General features: G+C 33.1%; 1 protein-coding gene across 1 annotated transcript; it reads right to left on the bottom strand.

Annotated features, from left to right (window-relative positions):
• Positions 1-11,025: 11,025 nt before the first annotated feature.
• LOC140451163 (uncharacterized) lies at positions 11,026-12,504 on the bottom strand. The gene is made up of 2 exons (XM_072544897.1): positions 11,835-12,504; positions 11,026-11,549 (listed from the first exon to the last, which is right to left on the bottom strand). Exons 1-2 carry the CDS (start codon positions 12,502-12,504, stop codon positions 11,026-11,028), a joined length of 1,194 nt encoding a protein of 397 aa, XP_072400998.1.
• Positions 12,505-15,694: the final 3,190 nt, after the last annotated feature.

The following is a 15,694-nucleotide window of genomic DNA, read 5'->3' on the forward strand; positions in this document are numbered from 1 at the left end:
CTTTAATATAAAAACTTATGGATGCTGTAATATAAATTAATAAATATTTACCAATTCGCCTGAAGAATTATTGTTGGAACCGGAACATAGCTTCTATCCATAGAATTTCATACCCAGGAAAATCATTATCTACGTATTCAACAAATACCACACATCTCCAAATTGTATATTCTTACATTAATTTATAAGCAATAAAATCAATAAGTTATTGTATAATAAAAAAAGTACTTAATGACTACAAAGAAACGTACGTTGGTACAACTTTTCTAACTTTCGTAATATTTTTAACATGTTTAAAACTGTTATTATTGGAGAAATGTTCGTAAGTTTATCACTCATATTCTAAGTATAAAAACGACAAAAACTTTCCAGCCCAAACAGTTGTTTACTACCGAAGTGACCAAACCCCGATGATGATCAAAATTACACTGAAGACTAAAAATCAGGTGATACGAGCTGGTGATTTCATTTGATAAAAAATCTTTTACTCATATCTAACAAAGTAATGTACCATTAGTTTTTATGTGAATATTTTAATAAGTATATTGTTCATCAGTTTTCTTAGTTTAAGGATATTTTTATTAAAAGTTTATTATTGGGATTAATTTTTATCCCTTTTTAAGCACAAATAGATATTAAGAATATTATCATGTGTTCATTTCAATCTATGTAGAAAAAGAATTGAAATAAGGACTGGCGAGAATAGAATTGGTCGATTTATAATATATATACAGGGTGGTCCTTAAGTAATTGTACAAAAAGAAACAGTAGATTCTACACTTTAAAATATTACGATTTAAACCAACTTGCTTTAATAAAATGTTGATATTAAGCAAGATACAGGGTGTTAAAGTGGAAATTATTATTTTAGTTTTCGCTATACATTTCATGTTTGTGAACATTTATGTATAAAAATTTACAATTGAGTACTTTTAAATGTGGGAAATCATAATTTATTGCACACTTTAATGTAACTAATAAAGGGCGCCACATATGTCACATATGTGGCATAAATTTGCACTTAACTTTTTTGCTCTTCAAGTAACAGGTATTTGTGATACAAATATTAAACATACAATATTTTATTAAAAAACAGTATACCTGGTAATAACTTCAAAAGTCAACAGTTTTTGAGATAATAGCATTTTACAAATCAGCTGCATAATTCTGATTTAACGCAATTACTCCAGGCAACGAAGAAAAATAAACAAAAAAATCAATACTTTTGAATTTTGATATGATATACCTTTAACTAAAGTTAATAGTTAACTAAATATTAAATAAAATAAATATATCAGCAGGATGGTTAATAATAGGATTTGACAAAATAACAGAATAATAGGATTTTACATCAAACATTTTCCGTTTTATATTAAATAAAGTCATAATCAAAACATTTTATTTACAAACCAAATTAAAAAATAGTTAAACTAGATAACGATAAACTTTTTGTCAAAGTAAGTGTTTGCTATGTCCACCATTTCCTTTAATTCATTTGTCAATACATTCCATAAAAGATCGATAGCATCATTGGTTCTAAATAAATTGCTGCAGTATTTATTATGAGCATTATAAGTATAATAATAAGTATTCTTTTGGGATGTTTTAAGTATGAATTAAATAATTATATCAATATCTCTTCATATGACCCAGGAATATGACTACCACGACCAATCCAACGTTTAGGAAAGTTGTATTTAAGTATATTCTCACTGTCCTCTCTATATAATGTTATGGTGTACCATCTTTATAAACCACATATTTTGATGACAATTCTTCCAACAAGTCAATAAAACCATTTTGTAAAAAATGTAAATAAATCTCTCCATTCAAATTACAAGGTAATTCGCATTTCCGTAAAAAATTATTACCAATGGTTTCAAATCATACGTTTATGTGAAATTCATGTTGAAAATACCTGAAATGATTTTTCTTTAAATTAGAGAAAGACCGTTGTGTGTAAATTTAGCTTCATTTGTAAAAAATATTCTATCGATGAAGAAGTAGTCAAGATTTTACCTGTTTCGGACATCATTTACAAATCTGCATCTTAAAGGTAAATATGGTGAAAATAGATTTTGCACACGTGTAAAATGGTAAGGATGAAAATGCTTAAGGTATAGGATTTTTAAAGCTGAAGTTTTGCTGATTGCTAACGCTGAAGATAAACGTTGTGTACTTACTTGAGAATCATCGTCCACGCGAACCATTCATGCTTGATCAGGCTTAATGATTTTCGGTCGGCTAAAGTTGTCACGTTTAGGACGAAATCAACTACTTTCGCCTAAATTTTCACTGAAGGAAATGTTTAAAAGCTTGCTGATTAGGTTTTAGCCTGTTTGGGTATCTTTTTAAACATTCCTTCTCATATCCGTATGAAAAATTATTATGCGTCGGCATTTCCCGCTTTTCTTTAATAAACCAAAACAAACTAGATATTACAAAAATCACTGATTAATTAAAACAAGACTTATTTTTAGTTACCAAAAGCATTCGTGACATCAGCCTACTATGTTAAAATTTATTGTATTACATTGGGGTTGTCTACTGGCATCAAAATTGGCTTCAAAAGAAGGTGGTAGGTACAGTAGCTGGCACTGTAGACTAGCGCGAAGCTTCATACTATGTTTTTTATATTTTTTAATTAATATTTAATAACATTTAATAAAGTTATTTTAATATTTATTCATAATTTATATTTTAAACAAATTATATTATATTAAAATAACTTAATAAATTATGTTTGAAAGTAGTGCCACCTGCTAACGTATCAACAAAATACAGACCCGTCAAAGTGAGACTAAATATTATTAATTATTAAGGTATTAATAAAATATAAATTTGATATTTAATCATTAATTTGATAGTAAATTTAATAATAAAATAAATAAGATGTTTAAAAATTTATTTAAGAATTTATTAACAACAAACGTTAAAAAATATATGATGACTAGAAACGAATTGACAGAAAGTAAGATCGTTAGCGCTTCTTCCGTGACGCACGCCTCAGCATTTCACAATAGAGAAAAAATAATACAACGCCAGTATAGAAACTTATAGAAGCGATAAAGAAAGGAAATTGTAAACAGGATGCCTGACGGCCAATGTCTGAATACGGATACGGCACCTAAAGAAGAAGATAGAAGCTTCTTTCTAATAAGAAATTTAGCAGCCATAATAAAACATTTTGTGATGTTACATTATTATCTTTGAGTTGTTTTAATAAAAACAAACTATTAAATATCATCCTGGAGAATGTAGTAAGAGCAGCACACCTTAAAACAGAATTACTGACAGTAAATGGACCAAAATTACTACTAGCATACGCAGATGACATTGTGGGAAACACTGTCACCAATGTGAAGGAGACTTTTAATAAATTGGAGGTAGAGGCAAAGAAAACTGGTTTAAGGGTAAACTAAGAGAAAACCAAATACATGTGCATCAACAGACAAAAGGGACGAGATAGAATAGGGCAAAATGTGACAATAGACCCATATAACTTTGAAAGAATGGAGAGTTTTAATTATCTCGGAGCAACAATCACTGCAGATAACGATATTGCGGAAGAGATTAAAGGAAGAATTCAGGCAGCAAACAGATGTATGTAGAGCCTCCACAATACTATTAAATCTAAAAGTCTAACACGAACATCAAAGATTAGAATATATAAAACGGTGATTAGACCGGTGCTCATGTATGGGTGTGAGACGTGGACCCTGACCAAAGAAACTGAAAGAAAACTTAGATGTTCTGAGAGGAAAATCCTGAGAAGAATCTTTGGGCCTTATCACGACATTAATAGCAACCAATACCGAATTAGAAAAAATGCTGAGGTTAAGCAGATGTATAGAGCGAGCGATATAGTCTAAGGGATTAAATCCCAACGTCTTAGATGGGCTGGCCATGTCCATATACTCCCTAATAACTGCCTTGCCAAATTAATATGCGAGTAAGCCCCCACAGGAAGAAGACCCTTAGGACGTCCACGAATGCGATGGAGAGACAATATATGCTCAGATCTAAGAACAATGGGGCTGTCTAGTGACCCAACTATTATGGACGACCGTTCAAGATGGAAGCAAGTTGTGCAGTAAGCCAAAACCCACCCCGGGTTGTATCGCTAAGAGAAGAAGAAGAAGAAGAACACTACGCAAATGCCTTCTAAAATTATTCGTCGATATAATAAATACCGGAGTAGTACCAGCGGAATGGAAGGAAAGTCTCCTGCTACCGATACTTAAAAAGGGAGACTCGAGAAATCCTGAAAATTATAGAGGCATTAATCTGATGAATAGTACAATAAAATTGTTAACGGCAGTCATAAAAGATAAAATAAAGGCAAAAGCGAACATGGCAGATTACACAACAAGGCTTCCGGAAGAATCGCAGCACAATAGACGCAATTTTTATTATCAGACAAATAATACAGAAGTCTATTGAATATGGAAAACCAGCATACATGTGCTTTGTAGATTTAAAAAGTGCTTTTGACAGGGTGAAGCGAAATGACATCTTAAATTTATTACAAGCTGAACAAATTAACCATCAGGTAATGAAAACAATTAATGAAATTAACAACAACAACAAGACCAGAGTTATAATGCCAACAGGGGAAACATAATGCATAGAACTAAAAGGAGGAATTAGCCAAGAAGACTCGCTCAGCTCATTGGTATTCAATATGATGATGAATCAAATAATTCACGAAGTAAGAAAACGACACGAATACCACATGGGAGCGCATAAAATCACGATACTATGCTATGCCGATGATGCAGTACTAATTGCTGATAACGAAGATAACCTACGAAGATACAAAGGCAGCACCACACCTTCAATATCACAGCAAACAAACTTAATATGAGAATATCAGTAGGAAAAACTAAATGTATAGTGTTCAGTAAAGAATACAAGACAACAGTAAGACCAATCCTAACATATGCAGCGGAGACAAGGACCGATACAAGAAAGACGAAACAACAAATCAACAATATCGAAATGAAAGTATTAAGATCAATAGCGGGCATATCATTAAGAGACAGACAAACCAACAGAAGTATACGCGAACAATGCAAAATTCAAAATATTAATAGGTGGATAAAAACAAGAAAAAAACTGGAACAAACATGTAAACCGAATGGGACCAGATAGATTAGCGAACATCTGTAAAAACAACAAGCCGTATAGCAGAAGGCCCGTTGGAAGGCCGCCAAAAAGGTGGAAAGATAATGTACAGTCAACAACGACTAAAACAGAATAAGAGGCAGACAAACAGGAGTAATCCTAGTAGCGCGAAGAAGAAGAAGAAGAAGAAGTGGAAGTTATAGCGAAAAATAAAATTTTAAATTTTCACTTTAACACACTGTTGAACGAATTGAATTGAATTCTTAATGATTAATAAATAATTAATAGACATGGTTTGATGACTATATTGAAAGAAAAACTGGTTATTTAATGGACGGATATTCTCAAGTTAAAGTTGATTTCATGTAATCGAATGAACTATCTTATAAGTAAAGTCGTCCCAGGAACGCAACTCAACAATATTGGCAATATCATTTTAAAGTCGTCTACTTTAAAATGTATAATGTATGTCTGAATTGTCAATATAGATGAGTCAGATAAAATTAAATTATTAGAAGAATTTTTCACTAAGTAACAAAAAACAAAATTTGTTTAATTTACTAATGTTTGTATTTTGAGAACGATTTCCGAAGTGGAAATTGAAACGTCAATAAACGTATTTTAACCTTTAATTGTGGCTTACTCCCATTTAAATAGTAATTAATTTCAAATGCCACAAGAAAATAGCTTCAGAACAATAGATCTAATATTGGTATTGAATATAATTGATACAAGGTGAATATTTCGGGATCAACTAACGGAATTTCGAGAACGAAAACATTTTTTGAATCAAGCTGATAAGCTTGTAGTTTTATTATGTCAATATACTGAGTTATATTTGACATATAAGTGGGTAGAGGCAATAAGTTATTTTGTAATGACTGTGAGATTTCTTTTAATGCATCCATTGAGTTTATGGGCGAAATAATAGAACTATGTAGAATTTGCAGGCGAGAGAATGTGATAGAATTTAGTATATCATTTAAATAATTTTCCTAAAATACGTAGCTTTCCATTAAGGACTCACATAAATCTAGTATTTGTAATTGTGCTTGGTAAAAGGAGATGTCATTATTACTGTCCAGAAGTGTAGTCTCGATAGTTTTTAAATCTTTGTTAAAAGTTTCTTTGTCTATTTGCAATTTTTAAATTGTAGTGTTGAAAGTTCTTATAACTGAAGTGGTAACAGATATTTGATTTTTTTTAATAAATTTTCAATTTGAGTTTCATCGGAATTTATCTTATTTATACATTTATTAAAGTATTCTCCATTAGAAGCGTCTAAATTTCCACTGATAGGTTTCCAGATTGTTCCAATACCATTTACTAAACAGCGTTTTAGGCGTTTATTATAAGGTACTGTGTCAGAGGTTATTTCTTTATATTTTAAGTTAACGGAGTTTAGATTTGTTTTAGCAGACTAACATGTGTCTGTACTTCGGCCTGAAATTATCCACGTTAATAAATTTTTTTCTAACAAGTTTTCCAAAATTCTGTCATTGTTGGATATTGTAGTTTTGATAGGGAATAATTCTTTGTAAACAAGTAAAGTCCATTTGTCGTTAGATATTCGTATAGTTCCTTTTTTATGAAAAAATATTCCAATTGTGTTATTAATGGGAGTGAGGAGAATTTGGGAGTGTACGATAGAAAGGAGTCCATAGAATCTGTAAAGGAAAATTATTTAAAAGAAGGTTTTAGTCTGTCAAAATTTACTTTAGAGGTTTGGTTAGTTTTGGGATTAAGGAAAATTGCGGAATTTGTAAAAACTTTATAATATAAACATACATACATACATATATAATAATAAAAACAGGTCTTTATTCTGGAATATTCTTGTCAAATCTTACTCTCGTTTTTCGTTCTGTCTTTCCGTTTTTGCTCTGGCTACTTTGTAAAAATATTCCATGCGATTATTCAGGTCTCGAATATATTAACTCATTAGGGTTTTTTGATTGTATAGAGTTTCTGGGGGTCGGTCTGCAGTGTGCCCAAATATAAGTTCATATGGTGTAAAACCGTGGGTCTTATTTTTCGTGTTGTTATAGCATATTATTACATAAGGAAGTATAGTGATGATCGTTTGGGTTTTCTGCTTGATTTGCTCGTATCATTTCTGAGAGTGTGGCATGAAATCTTTCTACAGATCCATTAGATTGTGGATGGTTAACACTAGAAAATGTTAGTTTGATGTCGTATAATTCGCATAGATCTTTGATTATAGCATTCTCGAATTCTCGACCGCAGTCACAATGAATTCTTAGTGGTGTTGAAAGAAGAGTAGGAGTGTCTTGGCTACTGTTACTGCCATTTTGTCTTCCAAAGGATAGGCTTGCGTGAATTTTGTCAATTCGTCACGAATAGTTAAAGCATAGTTCTTAGTAGGGTATTCTAATATATCCATATTTATTCTTTAGAAGGGTGTTTTTGGAGTTTCTGTTATGACTAGTGGTCCACCTAAGTTTTTCCTGCAAATCTTAACTTTTTGGCAAATTTCACATGCTTTTACAAATTTCTCTACATCTTTTGTTAAATTCTTCCAATTCTATTTCTGCTTTATTCTTCTGACAGTTTCGTTTATTCCTCGATGTAAAGTGTTTTTACCACAATGGTAATGATCTAAAATTTGAGGGATTTTATTTCGCTGGCTGTTTTAATTATATTTTGACAGATTCTTAATTTTAATTCGTTGTCAGCAAAAATATAAGAAAATATCTCTAGGATAGTTAGTTCGAGATTGTTTTCGACACAATATATTTTTGATTCATCGAATTGATCTTTGTTTGCAAAAAATACAAGAAATAGATGTGATATTACTCGTTCGGGATCAAATGGTAATGGTATAATAAAATATTTTCGATCTTTTATAGTTTTGCTCTGTACAACATTAATTCTTCAGTTACTATATTTCATATTTTCTTCGAATATGTCATTTATTATTTTCTCGTGGAGTTCCTCAAGTTTATTTTGCCAAAAAAAATGTAACAATATTTTTGTTGGATTTTTTTTTTATATTTTTTTCTATATTTTCTTCATCGTCGTCTTCGTTTTCTTGAGTTTCCGTGTCATCTTCATTCGACGCATGTAATGAGATTTTTGATTGAACGTTTGCACAATCTTTGAAATGGTTAATCTTTATTCTTGAGAGGGCATTTGCATTTCTGTTTATTGTTCCTGCACGATGTTCTACTTTATAATTGTATTCTTCGAGTTTCAGGCGCCAACGTGCTAATCGGCTTCCGGGATCTTTTATCGAGAAAAGCCATGTAAGGGGTCGATGATCGGTAATAAGGGTGAATTTTCGGCCAAAAAGATATGGTCTAAAATGTGACTGCCCATACGATAGCTAATAGTTCTCTCTCTATAGTCGAATATTTTGTTTCGGCACCGCATAATGTTCTGGAGGCATAAGCTATGGGTAAATCTTTTCCAATAGGGCCTTGCGATAGAACGGCTTCAATCGCGAATGCACTAGCTTCAGTTGTTAGTAAAAATGGTTCCTCAAAATTCGGATATATAAGTATTGGATCTGATATTAAAATATTTTTGAGTTCGTTAAAAGCTTCTTTGCATTCAGAATTAAAAATAAAAGGTACGTCTTTCTGAAGTAGTTTCGTAAGTTGTTTAGAAATTTTGGCAAAATTTGGAATAAATCTTCTGTAGTAACCGGCTAAGCCTAAGAATGATTTTATTTCTTGGTGTTCTTTGGTTCCGGGAAGTTTTTGATGCAAGATATTTTAGCTGGATTTATTCTTACACTATTTTCTGGTACAAAGTGGCCCAAATAAGCTACTTCTTTTCTTAAAAATTCACTCTTGTCTTGCTGTATTTTTAAATTTGCTGTTCGTAACCTTTTAAAACCTTCTGTTAGTCGTGACATGTGATCATGAATAGTGGGTGAGTAGATAAATATATTATCCATATACACTAAGCATCTTTCGTTTTGTATTCCTAAGTGGATGTTGTCCATTACCCTTTGGAAAGTAGATGGAGGATTCATTAATCCGAATGGCATGCGGACAAATTCGTAATGTCCATTTTCGACGGAAAAGGCCGTTTTCTGGATGTCTTGTGGCTCGATTTCAATCTGGTGAATCATAGACGCTAAATCTAGTGTTGTGAAGTATTGGCATCTTCCTAGTTGCAATAGTTAGCTTCGTTGAGTTTTCGATAATCAATAACAACTAGCCAGTTTTGTTTTCCTGGCGCATCTAATTTCGTCGGTACGACCCAGACTGGACTCGAACAGGGCGAGACGCTTTTCTGGATTATTCCTTTTTCTAACATTTTATTAATTTGCGTCTTTACCTCTTCCTTATGTATTTGAGGATATCTATAGGATTTAGTGAAGATAGGTTTAGCGTTGTTTGTTTCGATTTTGTGCTTGATTTCGTTTGTGAAGGTCAGTTTGCCGTCTTCGACATAAAATATATCTGTATATTCAGTACATATATCTAGATTTAGTTTAATTATATGTGTTCTATCTACAACGGGTTCTTCAAAATTATTTCCGTTTTAGGATAGAATTGTCTCCGAATTTTTGAAAGGTGCGATTGAAATGTCTGAAAGTTCGATTGTCTTCGGCATAGCATTAGCATTTAGGACGGAAGTTAAGAATTCTCCATTTTCGTCTACATGGACTAATGAATAAGGTAATCTAACTTTTTCTATTTCTTGAGCTGATAATATGGCGTCTGTATTTGATAAGTTGTATTTTAGTCTGCATATTTGTTCAATGTCAATGGTCAATGGCTGTCAATGGTAATTCTGCTTTTTCCTTTTATTCGGTTTCTCTCCGGTCTTTCAAGATTTTTGTCTTGATCTCGGTTTTTTACGAAAATGTATTTTTTATTCATAGTGTTTTGGTATTTTAAATTTGATTCCTGTTTAGAATCTGATTTAATTTTTATTTTAGGTTCGTTTTGTCTTGTTGCTGCAGGGTGTGTCGGTGATTTGTCTTTAGGAGGTGTGTTTGTCTCGTGTCCTACTTTGTGAAAGGTGAGGGTTTTAAAATTTGTAGGCAACTGTCGGGATTTGAGATCTATTACGCATTCATAATGATCTACAAAGTCTAGGCCTATTATGCCATCGAAATCAATGTCTATTTTTTTTTTATTTAAAATTAACGTGTCTCGACAGCTTATGGTCATTGACACGGGTACAGTAGCTTACAACATTACACATATTTTATATAGGTATAGGTACAAGAATTTGATATGAACATTTTTTTTTATAGAAAGGTTAAAACAATAAAGCTTATCACTATGCACTGTTTATATTAGCTGAATTAAACTTGTTTCTTTTAAAAATCTAAGAACACTGTCAAAACGGTTTGGAACACTGAGAATGTCTTTTAGATATCCTTTTAGGCTGTGCTTGTTTCTGGAAGAATCATACTGGCAGCAGTCCACTATCACGTGTTTGATGGAAAGGACGCTATTACAGTAGTGGCATACTGGAGGGTTTTCTGATGCCATGTGTGAGACGTGTATACCCTATTCGTAGTCGGTAAATAACTGATTTTTCCTGTTCATAGAGGAGATATTGACGCGAGATAAGTTGGGTTGAACGTCATGCAGCTTAGTTGTTGTTTTACTCCACAGGTCCGCCCATGAGCTGAGGATTTTTTGTTTTATCAATATTTTAAGATCCGTATGGATTTGGACGTCTTGGAAGGCTATGTCAGAAGAACATGTTGCTTTAGCGGCTTGGTCTGCTTTTTCGTTTCCCAATATACCAACATGAGATGGAGTCCAGATCATTATGACTTTTATGTTAGCAGAATATAGTTGGTTACAGATGGTGTGGATTTCCTAGACTAGTGGGTTTTTTGAGAAAATGCATCTTATGGAAGAAATCGAGGAAAGAGAGTCAGTGCAAATGGCGATTTTTATGCTTTCATTGAAGCTGAAGATTCCTGCCTGAAGATTCAACGCACAGACTTTCAGCGGGGCTTGATTTGAAAGCACCAAGGCATAGTCGTAGGGATGTATTTTTAATCGTGTTTAGAGACTTTAGTAGGGAGCTATTAGATGTCATATAAAGCATACTGCCATAATCTAGCTTAGAGCGAATTAACGCTCTATATATTTTAAGAAGAGATTCTTCGTCAGCTCCCCAAGAGAAGCTAGCAAGAGATTTAAGTAAATTGATTCTTTGGGTACAGTTTCCTTTAAGTTTCTGAATATGCTGTCTCCAAATAAGCTTTTTATCAAAGGTATTACCAAAAAGTGTCAAATAATTAACTGTTTGTAAACGAAGTCCGTTTAGAGTTATAGAAGGTGGATTGGGTCTATGCTTTTTGGTAAAGTGAATTACTTTGGATTTAGAAGCTGAAAACACAAATCCAGCACGCGTAGACCAGGTGTCTATTTTGTTTATTGCGTTTTGTAGCAAAGTGCTGGTAGTAGCTGTGACTCTGCCTTAGCAGTATAATATAATATCATCAGCATATATCGAGTACCTGACTTTTGGTTCTATATATGAGGAAAAGTCATTCATGCTAAGTAAAAATAAGGTAGTGCTTAAAACTGAGCCCTGAGGCAAACCGTTGTCCAAAGCGTGTGGTTTTGATATTTTTCCATTTGTTAATGCTCTAAAATATCGACTTGTTAAAAAAAATTTTAAAAATAGATAAATGTTACCAGTTAAATTATATTCCGTTAATTTTCTTAGAATTAGAGGTCTTTGTACAGTGTCGAAGGCACTTTGGATATCTAAAGTTACTGCTATGACTTCGCTTCTATTCGAAAATGCATTAACAATGTCAGTATGTAGTGTGACTAGGTTATCCATTGTACTTCGATTTGATCTGAAACCTGTTTGGAATGGGTCAAGAATATTATTTATTTCTAGATACCATAGTAAGCGTTTATTGACCATCTTTTCTAACAGTTTACATAGTGAACAAGTGAGAGAAATTGGTCTATATGATTTTAGAAGATTTGATGATGAGTCATTCTTCTTGATAGGAATTGTAGTTGCTTGTCGCCATAACGTTGGGAACTGGTTTTGAGACCAGATCTTATTATATACCTCTAGCAGTTTAAGATGTGTGTCTGGATGGAGATTTTTTAAGAATATTGATGGGATATCGTCAGTACCGGCTGCTGAGTTTTTTAATGAAGGTATGGCTTCGTTTAATTCTATGAGATTAAAAGGAAGAGTCATAGAGCTAGTGTTAGTAAATATTTTGGGGCTGGAAATGTTGGTATCTGAGTTATTGGGAAGATTCGGAATATTTGACTTATCTGAAAAGTGAGAGGCAAAGATATCTGCAATATGTTGATCATCGGTAACTGTATGATCCTGCAGGGAGATGGCGACAATGTTGCTGGATGTATTATGACCTTTCATACGTCTTATCTTTGAACACATTTGCGCGGGAGAAGTATCTTTTGTGATTAAACTAACGTATTGATTCCATGAGGCTTTCTTACTTTCTTTTAAAATACGCCTAGAATTGGCCCTAAGTTTTTTTAAATTTATTAAATCCGTGGTGGTACCGGTCTTTCGGAATTTATTTAATGCTTTTTTGCATTGTTTGACAGCTATTTTGCACGACTCATTCCAGCACGGAACAGGTTTCTTGGAAGAATCAATCACGCATTTACCAATACATTCCTCAGCAGATTCAGTTAATTAGTTATTTAATAGTTTTACATCTGTATCTATATCATTGTTAAAAAGTAATTCATCGGTTTTTCCCTTAACAGTGGTTCTAAAAAGATCCCAGTTTGCTTGAGTGATTTTCCATTTTGTTATAATTCTTGAGGGCATTTTTGACTGGTCAGAGATGAGAATAGGAAAATGATTACTATCATAGAGACTGTTTAATGTGTACCATGAAAGTAAAGGAAATAGGTGTCTATTTTGTTTATAGAGTTTTGTAGCAAAGTGCTGGTGGTAGCTGTGACTCTGCCTTGGCAGTATAATATAATATCATCAGCATATATCGAGTACCTGACTGGTGGTTCTATATATATAAGGAAAAGTCATTCATGCTAAGTAAAAATAAGGTAGTGCTTATAACTGACCCCTGAGGCAAACCGTTGTCCAAAGCGTGTGATTTTGATATTTTTCCATTTGTTAATACTCTAAAATATCGACTTATTATATAACTCTAGCAGTTTACGATGTGTGTCTGGATGGAGATTTTTTAAGAATATTGATGGGATATCGTCAGTACCGGCTGCTGAGTTTTTTAATGAAGGTATGGCTTCGTTTAATTCTATGAGATTAAAAGGAAGAGTCATAGAGCTAGTGTTAGAAAATATTTTGGGGCTGGAAATGTTGGTATCTGAGTTATTGGGAAGATTCGGAATATTTGACTTATCTGAAAAGTGAGAGGCAAAGATATCTGCAATAAGTTGATCATCGGTAACTGTATGATCCTGCAGGGAGATGGCGGCAATGTTGCTGGATGTATTATGACCTTTCATACGTCTTATCTTTGAACACATTTGCGCGGGAGAACTATCTTTTGTGATTAAACTAACGTATTGATTCCATGAGGCTTTCTTACTTTCTTTTAAAATACGCCTAGAATTGGCTCTAAGTTTTTTAAAATTTATTAAATCCGTGGTGGTACGGGTCTTCCGGAATTTACTTAATGCTTTTTTGCATTGTTTGACAGCTATTTTGCACGACTCATTCCAGCACGGAATAGGTTTCTTGGAAGGATCAATCGCGCATTTACCAATACATTCCTCAGCAGATTCAGTTAAACAGTTATTTAATAGTTTTACATCTGTATCTATATCATTGTTAAAAGGTAATTCATCGATTTTTCCCTTAACAGTGGTTCTAAAAAGATCCCAGTTTGCTTGAGTGATTTTCCATTTTGTTATAATTCTTGAGGGCATTTTTGACTGGTCAGAGATGAGAATAGGAAAATGATTACTATCATAGAGACTGTTTAATTTGTACCATGAAAGTAAAGGAAATAGGTGTCTATTTTGTTTATAGAGTTTTGTAGCAAAGTGCTGGTGGTAGCTGTGACTCTGCCTTGGCAGTATAATATAATATCATCAGCATATATCGAGTACCTGACTGGTGGTTCTATATATATATAAGGAAAAGTCATTCATGCTAAGTAAAAATAAGGTAGTGCTTATAACTGACCCCTGAGGCAAACCGTTGTCCAAAGCGTGTGATTTTGATATTTTTCCATTTGTTAATACTCTAAAATATCGACTTATTATATAACTCTAGCAGTTTAAGATGTGTGTCTGGATGGAGATTTTTTAAGAATATTGATGGGATATCGTCAGTACCGGCTGCTGAGTTTTTTAATGAAGGTATGGCTTCGTTTAATTCTATGAGATTAAAAGGAAGAGTCATAGAGCTAGTGTTAGAAAATATTTTGGGGCTGGAAATGTTGGTATCTGAGTTATTGGGAAGATTCGGAATATTTGACTTATCTGAAAAGTGAGAGGCAAAGATATCTGCAATATGTTGATCATCGGTAACTGTATGATCCTGCAGGGAGATGGCGGCAATGTTGCTGGATGTATTATGACCTTTCATACGTCTTATCTTTGAACACATTTGCGCGGGAGAAGTATCTTTTGTGATTAAACTAACGTATTGATTCCATGAGGCTTTCTTACTTTCTTTTAAAATACGCCTAGAATTGGCTCTAAGTTTTTTAAAATTTATTAAATCCGTGGTGGTACGGGTCTTCCGGAATTTACTTAATGCTTTTTTGCATTGTTTGACAGCTATTTTGCACGACTCATTCCAGCACGGAATAGGTTTCTTGGAAGGATCAATCGCGCATTTACCAATACATTCCTCAGCAGATTCAGTTAAACAGTTATTTAATAGTTTTACATCTGTATCTATATCATTGTTAAAAAGTAATTCATCGATTTTTCCCTTAACAGTGGTTCTAAAAAGATCCCAGTTTGCTTGAGTGATTTTCCATTTTGTTATCATTCTTGAGGGCATTTTTGACTGGTCAGAGATGAGAATAGGAAAATGATTACTATCATAGAGACTCTTTAATATGTACCATGAAAGTAAAGGAAATAGGTGTCTATTTTGTTTATAGAGTTTTGTAGCAAAGTGCTGGTGGTAGCTGTGACTCTGCCTTGGCAGTATAATATAATATCATCAGCATATATCGAGTACCTGACTGGTGGTTCTATATATATATAAGGAAAAGTCATTCATGCTAAGTAAAAATAAGGTAGTGCTTATAACTGACCCCTGAGGCAAACCGTTGTCCAAAGCGTGTGATTTTGATATTTTTCCATTTGTTAATACTCTAAAATATCGACTTATTATATAACTCTAGCAGTTTAAGATGTGTGTCTGGATGGAGATTTTTTAAGAATATTGATGGGATATCGTCAGTACCGGCTGCTGAGTTTTTTAATGAAGGTATGGCTTCGTTTAATTCTATGAGATTAAAAGGAAGAGTCATAGAGCTAGTGTTAGAAAATATTTTGGGGCTGGAAATGTTGGTATCTGAGTTATTGGGAAGATTCGGAATATTTGACTTATCTGAAAAGTGAGAGGCAAAGATATCTGCAATATGTTGATCATCGGTAACTGTATGATC

The sequence above is a fragment of the Diabrotica undecimpunctata genome, chromosome 9, assembly GCF_040954645.1.
Source record: "Diabrotica undecimpunctata isolate CICGRU chromosome 9, icDiaUnde3, whole genome shotgun sequence".
NCBI lineage: Eukaryota > Metazoa > Arthropoda > Insecta > Coleoptera > Chrysomelidae > Diabrotica > Diabrotica undecimpunctata.

Bases quoted from the DNA above. Each gene is read 5' to 3' on its own strand.
- LOC140451163 (XM_072544897.1), bottom strand. From the start codon at position 12,504: ATGTGTTCAAAGATAAGACGTATGAAAGGTCATAATACATCCAGCAAC. The intron at 11,550-11,834 runs GTGCCTTCGACA...TATACTGCTAAG, and splicing joins AGTAACTTTAGATATCCAAA to GCAGAGTCACAGCTACTACC.